General features: G+C 37.7%; 2 protein-coding genes across 13 annotated transcripts in view; both read left to right on the plus strand.

Annotated features, from left to right (window-relative positions):
- Positions 1–14097, plus strand: part of LZIC (leucine zipper and CTNNBIP1 domain containing) — a 34710-nt gene continuing 20613 nt past the window's right edge. For 2 of the 8 annotated variants that reach the window (XM_026073951.1, XM_026073947.1), the window contains exons 1-7: positions 121–368; positions 882–1024; positions 2108–2243; positions 3006–3104; positions 3760–3855; positions 6059–6140; positions 7016–7078. In XM_026073951.1, the coding sequence (XP_025929736.1) occupies positions 924–1024; positions 2108–2243; positions 3006–3104; positions 3760–3855; positions 6059–6140; positions 7016–7074 (573 nt within the window). In that variant the 5' untranslated portion in view covers positions 121–368; positions 882–923 and the 3' untranslated portion in view covers positions 7075–7078. Of the gene's footprint in view, positions 16–120; positions 369–881; positions 1025–2107; positions 2244–3005; positions 3105–3759; positions 3856–6058; positions 6141–7015; positions 7407–8569; positions 10067–13464; positions 13484–13619; positions 13708–14097 lie in introns of those variants that run through there. The other 6 variants (XM_026073948.1, XM_026073950.1, XM_026073952.1 and 3 more) reach the window with 6 other exon arrangements.
- Positions 7016–14097, plus strand: part of CTNNBIP1 (catenin beta interacting protein 1) — a 44029-nt gene continuing 36947 nt past the window's right edge. The window contains exon 1 of one of the 5 annotated variants that reach the window (XM_026073961.1): positions 7016–7078. Coding sequence is in view for 2 of the 5 variants with exons in the window: in XM_026073957.1 (XP_025929742.1) it covers positions 14037–14057 (21 nt within the window). In the remaining 3 variants the exon portion in view is untranslated. Of the gene's footprint in view, positions 7079–13535; positions 13553–13917; positions 14058–14097 lie in introns of those variants that run through there. The other 4 variants (XM_026073955.1, XM_026073958.1, XM_026073957.1 and 1 more) reach the window with 4 other exon arrangements.

The raw sequence follows: 14097 nt of genomic DNA on the forward strand, positions 1-14097 counted from the left end.
CCGCGGCCTGCCCAGGTGGGTGGGTGAGGCGGCGGCGGCGGCCCCGCGGCCTGCTCCCGCTGGGGCCGAGCTCGGCGGAACGGGGCATGCGGCCTCCTTTGTGTTCGCGGCCCTGCGCGGCGAAGCGGCGATCTGCCTCTGGCTCCCCGCGGTGAACTTGGGGGTGAAAGAGGCAGAGCTCTGCTGAAGCCTTGCGTTAGGGGCAGGGGGAAGATGACTGCATGGTGCTCAAGTTCCTGCTTTCATTTCTCTCCCCCTGTAGCTTTTTCCAGCGGGGAGGATGGTGTTTCCTTGTGTGTCTTCCAGCTGCTGGCACGAGCTGTTGTCATTAATGAAAATCAGTCATTAGTGACAGTCATAAGGACTTGGTATTGAACTGTTGTTGAATTGGTGCATTACTCGGGAATATCAGATTGACCACTTACAGTGCTTGGGTGACTTGTATTTATTATCCAAAGAAGCAAAAGTTTCCTTTACAATATTGCAAACTTTTACATCTAATGATTTAATTGAAGGTGTTTGTATGTTTCAGATGCCTGAATCTGGGTTGTTGTCCCCCTTAAATAACTTTTCGAGGGACAGGTAAAGAGAACAGTCTTCTGTTGCATAAAGTAGGGCCTGAAGGTTTCAGTAATTGCTGTTTGGTTTCAGACACGTTTCTATTTTCAAATGCTGTGGCTGTTTGAGTTATTAAGTTGGTGAACTGCTTCTTGCTACAAAGAGAACGATCCTATAGACCTAGTATTTTCCCTCCAGGTATCTCGAAATGTTTTGGTTGGACAGTCAATCATTAAGATACTGCACCATTTTATTGGTACTTGGAACATTTTAAAATACATCTTAGGCTGTTGATACACAACAATAAAGTGTTTTTCTCCTAGGAGTGTCATGCAACAACTTAAATTTTTAAGTGAAAACTGAAAATGGCTTCAAGAGGAACAACAGAAACCAGTAAGCTAAAGCAGAACTTGGAAGAGCAGTTGGATAGATTAATGCAGCAGCTTCAAGATTTGGAAGAATGCAGGTAATAAAAATAAATGCTTCCCTCTTAAATGTGAATATTTTTCATTGGTGGTTTGGAGAAGAAAATCATGTACATTTCACAAGTCTTGTGGGCTTTTTTGTTTTATATTTTGTTGTGGCTTTTTTTTTTTTTAAATAACGGTAAGATGTGTGTATTAAGAGTGACCTAGGAGAAAAAAAAACTTTCTTATTATTAAGATCATTTTACTTATTGTCATCTTGAGGAAAATTTTACATTTCTGTATGACTTTTTAACTTCTAATAGCTGTTTACAGAATTCACAATTTCCATATGGGCTTTTTTAAATAGCAATGATTTGCTTTTGTGTCTATTTTGCTTTGTCTTTTAATTAAGGATGTTTGTTTTTTGTAATTTGTTTAACATTTTCATGTGGTTGTCCTGACTCGTTAGCTCTTAGTGGACTAATAAAATTTCAGATTGACTGGGTTCAAAGAAAAGTGGTTCCCCCCCCCCATCTCAGTGTTGGTACTTAAACATCCTGTGTGGTTTTGCATGCCTTCTCTGACTATAATTTTAACTAATTCAAACAATACAGCTTTAGTATGTTTTTTTCAAGAACAATTCTAAGTGGTAAAGGTTGGCAGTGCCGTTCTTGAACTGGCTACGGTTTAGGTGGCCCGATCAAAGGCTGACGTTTTTTCTCTCTGTCTAACTTGATGGTTTTGGGGTGCGGAGATGGGTTTTTCAAGTAATTTGTTTCACCATAGCTTTTAGCAAAGCAATCTCTCTGTGTATTTTTATTCAGATCCAAAATGCATTTTTAAATAATTGTGCCAAGTGTTGAGTATCTTGTAGTTGTCAGGGTCTTTTTAATATATGAGTGACTTTGTACAAGGAACATAAGTGTATGGGTGGCTAGAAGGTGATGTAAAAACAAGAAGAAAACTACGTATGTATTAGCTAAATAACAGTTAAGGAGGCTAAAAGCAAAATAATCTGAACTGGTGTGAATGTTTTCATTGCTATCTGAAGTAACATACTTCATGATACTCCCTGCCATCCTTTTCTCCACATTATATCTCATGTTTAATCCTGTGAATTAATGTGTCTTGTTGGTCTTTAGAGAGGAACTAGATGCAGATGAGTATGAAGAAACCAAAAAAGAAACTCTAGAACAGCTGAGTGAGATCAATGACTCACTGAAGAAGATAATGTCTGGAGATATGACTTTGGTGGATGAGCTCAGCGGCATGCAGCTTGTAAGGATGATTCTTACTCAGATGTGTCTGATGTTTTACTAAGAGCAGTTCACATTGTATCTGGACTTGAAGAAACAGAAAATAGATGCAAGTGGTTCATTATAATTCTTAAACAGGCATGTGTAAAATCTAGATCTTTGTATCTAATGTTTTTATTACTTAATATGTGTCTACATGTAAGAACTTGATTAGAGCTCTTCATTTTAAAAGAAAAATAAACTGAAGAATCATAGCCATAATACTGTAGAAAAAATGTGGGAGATTGTAGGACCTAAAGATATCAGATCTTTAATATTAGAAAATAGTAGGAAAGGTGTGAAGAGAGGTAGTTTTGATACTCCCTAGAGGATTTTGAACAAGAGCAGGAGACTGATCAATATCTTAATAATTTAATTCTGTTTACCCTTGGAAGAGCTCCGATCATCAATGTGCGCATTAAAACTGCTAAAGATAGCATAGCACATCTACTTGCTTTGTGTTAATATCAGGAAGAGGTTGTAAATAATTAGAAATTAAGACTTAGAATTTGATGAAAAATTTTATAGCTTTTCTCTGTTAAGTGCACTAATTAGTTGATTTTTCAAGCCTTGTATAAAGGTCATATATTTTTCCATCTCACTACTGTGGTCATGCAAACAGAAATTCTCTTATCAAATGATACCAAGGATACTAACGATGCATTCCAGCCTTCATTAATCTTGTCATGTAGCTATGGTTTATGCCTGCTATTAGTTGTGGTCATTCTTGTTCTTTTCCTTGCAGGCAATACAAGCAGCCATCAGCCAAGCATTTAAAACTCCAGAAGTAATTAGAATGTTTGCAAAGAAACAACCAAGGCAATTAAGGACAAGGCTGGCAGAGGTGAAGATTTCTGTTCTACTGTAACAACTATGCTTATTTCAAGTAGACTGATCAAATTTGGCATGATTGCAAGGAAAGCACCAAGTGTGTCAGAAAACTTGGTAGTAGTATCAGAAAAAGAGAAGTTATCTTTGAGCATTTATTCATTTTCAAATGCTCATTGAAGTAATGGGGACAGTAACGTGTATTTTTTGAATTCTATTCTATTGCTGCTTCAAACCAAAAATCTGATCAACAGATAGTCAGCTGAGTATAATTGCAAATAGAAAATGTAAAGAGCATGATTTTAGAATTGTGGAAATGAGTGCATTCATGTCTTGGAGATCTAGACTGAACTGAGATCCAGATAAAATGAAATGAAATGTGGTTCCCTCATGGCTCAGTGACATGTGAATCCAAAATTGTGAATGAACAGCAGTCTTTGATTGAAAGAAGTTCAAGATCAGAGAAATCAAGTATGCGAAGGGTGCAGAATAGTGTAAAAAAACAGTTTACAGCTTTACAGCCATCTTTTAAATCATGGGTGGCTCTGTCCCTTACTTCTGTGGGTTCCATGCTTACTGGTGATATTTCTAGGCTGTTGCACTGGTTATGCTGTCACTTTGTGTGAAACTAATGGAAAGCTTACATATTTCAACTTTTTTCTGGTATAAAGATGGACCGAGACCTAATGGTTGGGAAGTTGGGACGGGACCTCTACACACAGCAGAAAGTGGAAATCCTGACTGCCCTCAGGAAGCTTGGTGAGAAGGTAAGGTGCTGGCATGATAGCTAGGTGAATGGAAATTTCTATATGTATGTTGAGGAGGAATTTGAAGTTATTAAAAGAGAATGGACAAATGATAAAATCAGTGCCCTGTAGCTTGCTTTTGTTGTACATAAATATCCCTACATTTTAGCGCTAAGCTTTCTGAAGTGTTCGGTACTGAGCATATGTCAGATAGTAATGTATGTTTATATAAGGCTATTACTGCTTTAAAATGCCCTCTTTGGTGGACCATCTGAGTGACTCATATAAATAATATCAACCTGTGCCAGCTTATAGAAGCTGCAATACAAATCTTTTCCTGGTTAGCTGTAACCCATCCACCTGTCAGGAACAATCCAAGACTTTTGACGTACATTGGGCTTTAACTTACTTCTGTAATGGTGATAGTGCCTACCTCTTGGTGTAAGACAAATAAACTGGGGAGATGAGTGAACTACTGATAATTTTCCCTGATGAGTACATCAGTGTGCAGAACAATTCCTGGCTTTTGCCACTAGAGGGAGGAAGGGAAGTTATTTATTTTTGTTGATGGTATATGAAGAAAATGGGTTGCCAGGGAGCTCTGTACTTAAACTTCCTTGTGAAATGAGGGAATGTCATGGAAAAGATCAAGTGCAGTACATAGAGGAGCTACATTCCAATTAGATGATATTAGCAAATGCTTTACCTCAGAATATTTTTATTGCTAGACTGTCCAAGAGAAAAATGTTTTGAAGAAATAGGTAAAAAGACTAGTTAAGGTTGTGAACTGAATGTCTGAAGATATCTAATCCCCTGATATGAGTTCCTTGGATCATTTCAAACAAGCACTTCACTACTTTTTTAGGCATTTACTTTATCTTTTAAAATTACCAGTAACATACTTCACAGAGGACTTGCTAAGACAGTAGTTTCACATCTGTTTTGAATGTGAAAAATGAGAGTAAGTATTACATGTTTGCACAATACTGCAAAAGGTTAAGTAGCTAGATGCTTAATTGTAAAGCACAGCAAAGGCATGTGACTTCAATATTTCCCCCTAGTTCTAACATAAATCCAAATGCCAAACCAGATAGTCTGTTGCAATCTAATTTTTTAATAATTAAACTTTTGGAAGAAATTGCAGTGGTTTAAGGGGAGTTCTTCATTTATCTTGTATGCAATTTTTGTTTTTCATTTGACTAATTGACATGAGTCTTAATATTTATTTCACAATTGCTCAATTTTTTCCACTAGTGTGAATTAGTAACATAGTAAATTAGAGATAGCGGCATTGGTTTTACTTACTCTGTAGTCCAGGAAATTGAACTTGCCTAAATTGAACTAATGAAATCATGATTAATATATTGGAATAGGGTAGACTCCTTGATTTGGTATGCTCAGAGCTAATAAGCCTCACTTTCTCTGCACAGTGTTCATTCAGTAAGCACAGAGAGGAGCTAGATGGTCTTTTTTTTAGTGGCAAGGTACTAAAAAAAAGAGGAAGCATCATTGCCGATTTACACTACATATGTTGATTGATTCGTGTTGGAGGAATTCTGTAAAACTTAATGTGTTTAAATGAGTGAGTCTTAACTTTGAATATCTGAATCTTCCAAATGTAGGTTACTACTTCATTATTGTAAATATTTTATGGGCATCTGTCACAAGGCATCAGAGCGCCTACATAAAAGCAAAATATACCTGTGTAAATGTAACTGATGGTTCGCAGCACTATAAAGGGAGAGGACAATTTCTAGGTCATTAACTCTTAACATGGTCAAAGCTGCTGGCGACTGCATGTTGTCACATTCCTCAGCAGGTGATGTGAAGTGAATGTAGGTCTTAGCTATTTACTGGATGGACCATGTGACCAAAACATAGTTGACATCCTCTGCATAGTTTTGATACAGAGGTGAAGGGTGACCTTCTCGTGAGAAATTACCACTGGAGGTCAGCTTGAAACTGGTGAATTTAGAGGCATGTCTGATCTTGCTTATGCTGTCCTTTCTGGGCTGACTGATGTCATTGAGGAAGAAATTCAGTGGGAGGGGGAAAAGCTTGCCTTTTTTTACTTTGTCTTTTAATATGTTAGATAAAACCATCACTTAAAAATGGCAAATTGATAAGCCCTCTAACCTGACATATTTCATGTATGTGCTGATACAGAGGTGGGAATATGCACAGTTAAGGTACCAAGTTCACAGTTATGACTCTTTTGATTTAGCTGACTCCAGATGATGAGACTTTCTTGTCAGCAAATGCTGGTGCAGCCCTGAGCCAGTTTGAGAGAGTCTCCACTGACCTTGGTAAGTTTTCATTCTCCTAACTTCCAGTTTCTCTTCCTCTTTGAACACTGATAGATAAAAATGCTTGTGATCCCACTATGAAGGAGGAAATACAAACAAAAGATTCACGCTATTCAATTTTGACATACATTTTTCTTTTCTATTAACAATGAAATTCTGATATGCTGTCCATGAGGAAGAGGTAATGCACCAAATAAACCCAGTGCCAAATGGCCATAAAATGCCAAGTGTTCCCCATAATGCTGAAGGCTGCTCTGTCTTTGAGGAGAGATATCATTCTTACAGTTAGGCACTTCCTGTTTTGTTTGTTTGTTTTTGCATTGTTGACTCTCTTTGGGAATGTCTTTTCCTCCACTGACTGCAGAGAACTCTGCAATTACTGGCACATTGTCAAAATACAGCTTTAAATCACTCTTCTTGCCATGATTGTCATAGCTCTAATCATGTTGACAAGACCAAAAATGCATTTATAAGAGGCATTAAATGAGCACAACAGTTCATTCATTACAATTCTAACTGTAATGCTAGAAAGAACTGTGAATGGTGGGAATGTGCCAGACTAGGTCAGGGTACAAATAAACTGGCCATGTGGTGTACCTCTCGGTACTCCTTTTCCTGAGGGTGCAAGAAAGGTGTTCAAAAGGGTACTCCGTTAGAAGCTCTCTATATGGCTAGTTTCAGACCTGTCCAATCCATATATGACCCTATTTTTTTTAATATGCTCAAGTTTGCTTGGCTTTAAAAATGTATGTTTGGTTTGATTTTTTTTTTTTTTTTTAATCTCGATTGTTTTGCTTGATTTAAATCATATCAGAAAAATCTCTAACACACAATTTTTCTTAATACATACTGAAAATGTTTTTTTCCTCCCGTAGGATCAGGAGACAAAGTCTTTGCTCTAGCAAGTTTTGAAGTAGAAAAGGCAAAACAATGAAGAGGTGCGTGGGGCTTGAATGTCTCCAGTTGTCAGGACTATTGGACTTCTGTCACATTGTAATTGTTTTTTCTATTTTTAAGATATGGCAAAAAAACCCAACAAACCCTAAACCTCTTGGGTTCTTAACCAGAAGAGATGAAGTAAACAGCCTTCAAGTGCACTTTGGAACCCTGGTGTCTCTGCCCCTCAGTAACATAATCTCTGAGGCTAAACACTAAGTGGTACTCTTAAAAACAAAACCTTAGTATGATTATCCCTGAAAAGAAACAGCTATTTTCAACTTTTCTGAATGTGTATTTCTCTAACTATTAAAACGTCATCTTTTTGCATGTGGCCGTATCAAGTAGATCTTTTTTTCAGGAACAGTCCTAATGAATGAGTTAGTTTTTGGGTGATTCTTGAAGTTGCTCTCAAGCTGTCTTAATTTTGAATTTGTCTGGACTCCCTACTAAATAGCTTATACTAGAAATGCATTGCAGCTTTTAAAAATTGACATAGTTTATTTAAAATGCCATCTTTCTGCAAACTATTTGCAGAACATCTAAAATGAGACTGCATACTGATCATTGGCCCTTGTCAGCTTGTTTGCTCTGCACATGAATAAGTGCCATTGTATTCCAATCTTGATTGACAAACAATGGAAGTCCTGTTGGGAGACTTCTGGAGTAATTTAACCTTCTGTATTGAAACGACAGGGAATTGCTAGGAAGTGGCAATGAGAAGCCCTTTCTGTGACCTCTTACTCTTGCTCTGGATGTATAACTACAAGCTACTGTTTTTTCCCCAAGATTTCTGAGATAGCATGAAATAGTTTGCAAGTAGAAACAAATTAGAAAAGGGGGAAAGCTCTCATTACATGGTTGATCTACACAGTAAATGAACTGAAGGTCTTTGGGGCAAGTGTGGCTCAATCTAATTATCAGATGGTGGTGGTGTGGAGAAGGGAGGGTCTGTGCCTCCACAGGGAAGTTAAAATCCTGAATAATGTCAGGGCTTAAGAGGATTTAAAATCCCACATTGTTGAGTTTTTAGCCCGATTCTGGAGCATAAACTAGGATCTCAGTGTGGAGAGACTGTACTTTGTGCTCTAGATGTGTATTTAATTTTCTTATAAAGTATTTGCATGTTTCTTTGTAGTACAATCAATATTAGGGATATTATTCTTACAGTAGTGGCAGCTTCACATGTAATTCAGTACTTGTTAGCATTTCATCTGAGCTGTTTGGAAGCATTTATTTCACTGAGAATTTTTTCAGCTTGCAAAGCATGCATGGTTTTTGGGTCTGCTCTACCCTTGGCATATATTCAAGTGCTGATCTAATGGTACCAGGAACAACGACAACAGAAGAGACATTTCTTAACCGAATTTCATGTTGGTACCTCTTCCCCTTCTCATTTTACAATTAGCTAGAGAAAAGGATATGGATAGAAGCAAAAGATATTTCTCTGGTCTTGTTAGCTATTAACAATTGTATCTCTTTACTCTGAACAGGTGGAGGAGAAAAGCTTGACATTTCCTTATGAGGAAATGGTTTGTCTGAAACTTGAAGCATACATCCCAAGTTCTTTTACACAGTGTAGCTGCATGCAGACATCTGTTCAGGTCACCTTACTGCTGGGCCATGTAAAAAAGTAACTTCCCTCTATTTCTATACAAAAAATTCAAACACTGGACAGTTTTTGGTCCTTTTCACTAGATGTTTCAAATGTGAGTTGGCACTTCCTTTCTTCAAAAGTGGAGGAAGTGCTGTGAAATATCATTAGAGCATTTGACTGTGAGTGAATTGTCATGTACTATTATTATGTGGTACCCCCCAGAGAAAGTGTGACTTTGGAAATCTAATGTGCTGGGAGTCACAGATACAGTTGGTTCCCCTTCGCATAAGATGGGGCAGATATGTAGCAAGAGAGCAAAGCTACCATTTGCTACTTAAACTCTACATATAAACTGATTTTTCTAAGGGATAAATTCGTTTTCCCTTAAATGACAGCAAAGTACAATAAGCAATAAGTACATTAAAAGGAGGAAAAGCAGAGATCTGTACCTGTGTTGCTAAGGTGATAGGTATATCTTCAGGGCAACCGGTTTTTGTGCTGTTTTTAGTGACCATGTATTTTTGTTGGTATGCCTATCTAAGCTCTAGGCATAATTCTGAAATGGTAGCCCTTTGTTCAGACTTTTTAGATGTTTTGGTTAAAAACAGCCTCCTAAAAACGTAATGTTACAAGTTTGGAAATTTTCTGTGGATGCACTGGGAACCTTGACAAACTAAATGTTTTTCTGAATATTGTTAAGTTAAATTTAGCTCTTTGCTACTGATCTTTAAAATGCGGTAATTTCTGTAGCAACAAGTCTGTTGCTGGAGAGGAAAGAGTGGTATTAATATTGGAAAGATCAGGAAAATTCCTAGGAAAAAATGATCTTGTTTCCATCTTGTTTGTGCTTTGAGTTATAAAAACTAAGACAGACAAGTACTGAAAGAGGATGAAATTGAATTCTTTTCAAGTTAGTAATGATTTAGAAACCATTTTTTAAACCAAGTATGAGGTCGATTCAGTACCAGTTGATGGTGGCACGACAGCTTTTGGCAACAGTGGAGTTGGACTTGCGTTTGTCAGCAATGAAGGTGACCCGCTGTTTTGAGGAATCCTGTGTTTACTGTAGCGGAACAGCGGGGTGGCACCTACAGTACATGCATCTTAGCCTTTTTTACCCAGACAACAGCTTCAGTGGGAGCTGCCGTTAAACTGGGTGAGTGGAGTGGAAATACTGCCTTAAATTTAGATAGCTCACTGCAGTGTTAATCTTAATGCCAAATAATAATCACTTAGAAGACAAGTTTGTAACATAGACTGTAAACAGAAAATAAGTATTATCAGTCATAATTTAGATTGCATTTATAGGGCATAGATACCCTGTAAATAAACATGTTTGTCCAATTGCTAACTAGGACTGGAGTAGAATAAACCAGAAAATATGTTTTGAGAATATATTTTGCTTTAACAGTTATCCTTTTGAAATCTACTATTTTAGAAACAAAAAGACACCGTGTAGACAACACAATTCATGTATTTCACAGATGGAACTTTTTTCTCCTTTTTTTTTTTTTTTTTTTAAGAAGCTTTTATTTAGATGGCGTTCTTTGTCTGTGATATTAGAACTATTTTGCTGTCTGGGACAGCATTATTTTCTCTGACAAAGGCTGACTGCAGCTTTACAGCTGAGAGGAGCTTATTAAAAGGCATTATTAGTCTAAAATTACCGAAAACAAAACAGTCCATGGGGACCGTAGCTGCCTTCTTTTCCTTTCTGCTCATTACTGGTGCTAAGTAACTCTCCTTTTCCACTTCCCAAACTGCTTGAAGCATTAATATGTAAATGAAATCTCTCAGCACTCTCAAAGATCACAGTAAGTTATTGTACAATAATATGGAAATCTTTTTCCTTGCAGTTCTCAGGAGAAACTTTTTTTTTGTGGATTTGCAAATATTTCAGGATTTTTTCATGGTTTCTGTACTGCAGACATTTGCAGAATTCCTATTACATTGATCCTCAACTGAGTATCTCTTTAATGTTGTGCTGCTTCTGCTCTTGGAAAGATCTCATGTGATTTAGATGGGCAAAGATGAGGCTGAGATCAACTGCCAGTATTATTGCAAGATTCCATATGCCAGGCCAGACTTGCCTTCTCAAAATTTATGAAAAGTCGGAAAGCATTACTCTAATCCAGAATGCCTTAACTATAAATGTAAATTTAAAAGGAAGCTGTTGCCAGTATGGAGCTATTTATATGTTGGCCCTAGCAAATAGTTCTTTAAGCTAAGTTACTTGAAGTGGTTAGGTTCATTGCAGAGGCATAGCAAGTTAATTGGTATGCTGTGCTAAAGATTTTGTCAAATAATCCTGGGATGTACCTCTACCAGTATCTCAAATGTTTCTGCAGGGTCTGGAAAAAAAAAACCCACATATTCTATTTATTATAATAATCATTTGCTCAAATAAAAACTGGCAACAAAAGAACAACTTTCTAGATAAAAGCATGGTTTTGTGGTTTACCCCACAAGCTTGTGATGTTTGAGTTCCGTCAGCAATAGATAGGTTCAGCAATAGACCCAGGCAGATCACTTATTCTCTCTAAATTTCTTTCTCCCAGAGTAAAATACAGATTATGATACTTGAATATCTAGTGTTATGAAATTGTCATTGATCATATATTGCTTTGAAGATTAAAAGTACTTTGTATTTTTGTTTATCATTTTACTTCTGAAACAAGAATTGTAAAGTACAGTAGCTTTAAACATGTCAGCAGAGTTGCCTGTTGTTCTATTTGGCCATATATAACCTCCCTTTTAAAATCTTTTTTTCTCTGTAGGGTGAGTCTGGTGATTGTATTGAAGCAAAAGAAAAAAAAAACATTAGGGAGAAAACTGAAGCATTGAGTGCTCTGTCTCTCTTCTGTCTTTGTCTCCTTGTATTATTTCTCTTCTTTTTTCTTGAATAGAAAAGTAGCAAGTCATCTTTTTTCTTTAAGGAAAAACACAAGACTTTTTGAAGAGACCCTTTATTAGTTCATCATGTTACCTTATCTGTTAAACTCAAGTTCAGGTGGGTAGAGAATTCTGTATTAATGATACCCTACTGACCAGGCATTTAAAACTGCATCGTTAGTGGCTGAAATAGTAGGCAAATCAAAATATAACCAATTAATTTTGCTTCCAGTGTGGTCATTCCCTTCCTGTATAAGGGCAGGTGTAGTTTTTACATTGTGAAGAACAAAACCAAAAAGTCATCCCGTAGGTATCTTGTAGTTTCCCCACTTCCATGGTTCTTCAATTCATCCTCACTGAGTTCTGGTGAGGGCTTTTCCACTGCAGGAAATAAACTCTCATTTCATTTTGGTCTGGCTAGCTACCTATGAGGGAGGAATAGGAGTGCTCCCTGACTGGGTACCCTAGACATCTTTGAGAGAAGCCCAATTTTCATTATTGTTGCATGTGGCTTAGTCAGATGGATAATGAAAGCAGGGTTTGTGTGTACAGATGCTGTTGGAGGCCCTTAATGAGGGGGAGATGCCAACAAATACAAAGGGACTTGGAGGGTGGAAGCAGCTGTACTATGAAGGAAGCTTAAATGAATTTCAAAGCTGATTAGGAAAGAACTGGAGATCAGAAAAGGACAGTGAATTGAGCATATTTTTTCTAAGACAAGCAAAGACTGAGAGGAGAAAGTTGCATGAAGTTTTGACTTACTAGAACCAACAGCAACCTCATTAAACAAAGAGAAGTGATTAGAAGCTATGTTATTAAAAAAAAAAATCTAACAGATGTAATGAATTTCTTTAATTATACCCAGTCTTTGTAAAACACTTGTCAAAATTTTCAAGGTGACTTAACTTTTAAATAATTGAACTTCATAACATTCCTCTGATGCTGATAAACTTTATTATTCCTGTTGTGTGTATAGGCGAAGTAGGATGACAATCGGTAAGATAATAATTTGGTCAAGTGCAGGGCACTTGCATCTTCTGTTTGCTTTGTGAAGGCCTGTGCGGTCACTTAAGACATGAACAACATACTAAATCTATTGCAGAGCTAGGAGTGAAGAGGTCTCTTGAGCGTCCATCATGTGCTTTGATGATAAAAGTGAATAGTACAGTGGCAAGATGGCACCTTACTTGATAGCAAAAGATCTGTAAATCTCGGTAAGCTTGATGGTAGCAAACTAAGGTGGGGGCAGAAGCTGAATTGGACTCAATGTTTTAAGAAAATAACTGTAAAATTCTCCAAGGGTAGAGAAAGCCCCGTAATATTTCCTTTTGCTAAAAAGCTGTTCTAAATAAATGCAGGGTGCAGGTAAATAAAATCAGGAAGAAAGCCCATGCTATTGCAAAGATGCAAATGATGGCCTAATTGTAGGCTCCTGCTACTGTCAGATGCTTTTGGATCTTTCCCTCAGACTCGTGTACTGTGCTAATTAACATTAATCCAACTGGAGGATCTCAGAGTGATACTTCTGCATATATTTCTTCAGCTTATGCTGGTACTCTTATGTTCTTCTCTTAAATAATTAATAATCGTTACTGCCTGCTGTGCTGTGTGTATGTGCTGGTGATCTCAGATCCCAGCATATTTGCACTGTTCCTGTTCCTGTCAGCAGCTTGGTTTTGCTCTTTGGATAGGCTTTCATGTTAAGACCTTCATTAACTGGCAGTGGGGTATGAATTTCAGTGGCGTTGGACTTTGATGTCATTAAGTAACAAGCTGTTAAGGGAAGTGCCACCTATTTCATTGCTGTGCCTATTTTTATGCAATTAAGTTAAATGCCAAGTAGAAAACAGATGCATTTTACTAAATAACACTTGGAACACAAAGCCTTTTTATCTTCAGGAATTTCCCGCTTGCCTTACTGATCCCACCGATGCATATTATAGGTGAGCAGCATGACTGTTCAACCTAGTGGGAAGCCGAAATGCAGGTTAGTGTCGGAACAGAGGTGAAAACTTTATGGTTTCTATCTTCCAATTTTTTTCTTAATTTTTCAGTGTTCACGCTGGTTTTACTGGGAAGGAAAATAAACTGCTTCAGTCTGTCTAGGGGAAAGATTACTTCCTCAAGACCTGAGGTTGGACTTCAGATTCTGATACTGTGACTTTTATGAATGCTTGAATGGCCAAATGGATAGCCGGTCTAGCTGGAGGCTCTCCGAAGGTGGCATTTTCTACATTTATTGAAGTGGCTTGAATCTATGCGTACTGAATCATGCAATATCTTTAATATATTTTTAACTTCCTTAGCGTAATAGTTTTGCAGACTGGTTATGTTTTCATTTTAACGCTCCTGTGATTTGTCTAACATGGCACTACGGGAGAAGCCGTGCCGCTGAAGCCTGCCCGCCGCGCAGCATAGCTGGAGAGCACGAGCTCGCGAGGATGCTCGGCACCACTTAGTTTCAGCGCCTGATGCCCAGGTCGCACCTCCAGGTAGGAGGCGGCTGGTGCCAGGGAGTGGACGCGGTGCCCG

The sequence above is a fragment of the Apteryx rowi genome, unplaced genomic scaffold (genome assembly GCF_003343035.1).
Source record: "Apteryx rowi isolate R43461 unplaced genomic scaffold, aptRow1 scaffold_38, whole genome shotgun sequence".
Taxonomy (NCBI): Eukaryota; Metazoa; Chordata; class Aves; order Apterygiformes; family Apterygidae; genus Apteryx; species Apteryx rowi.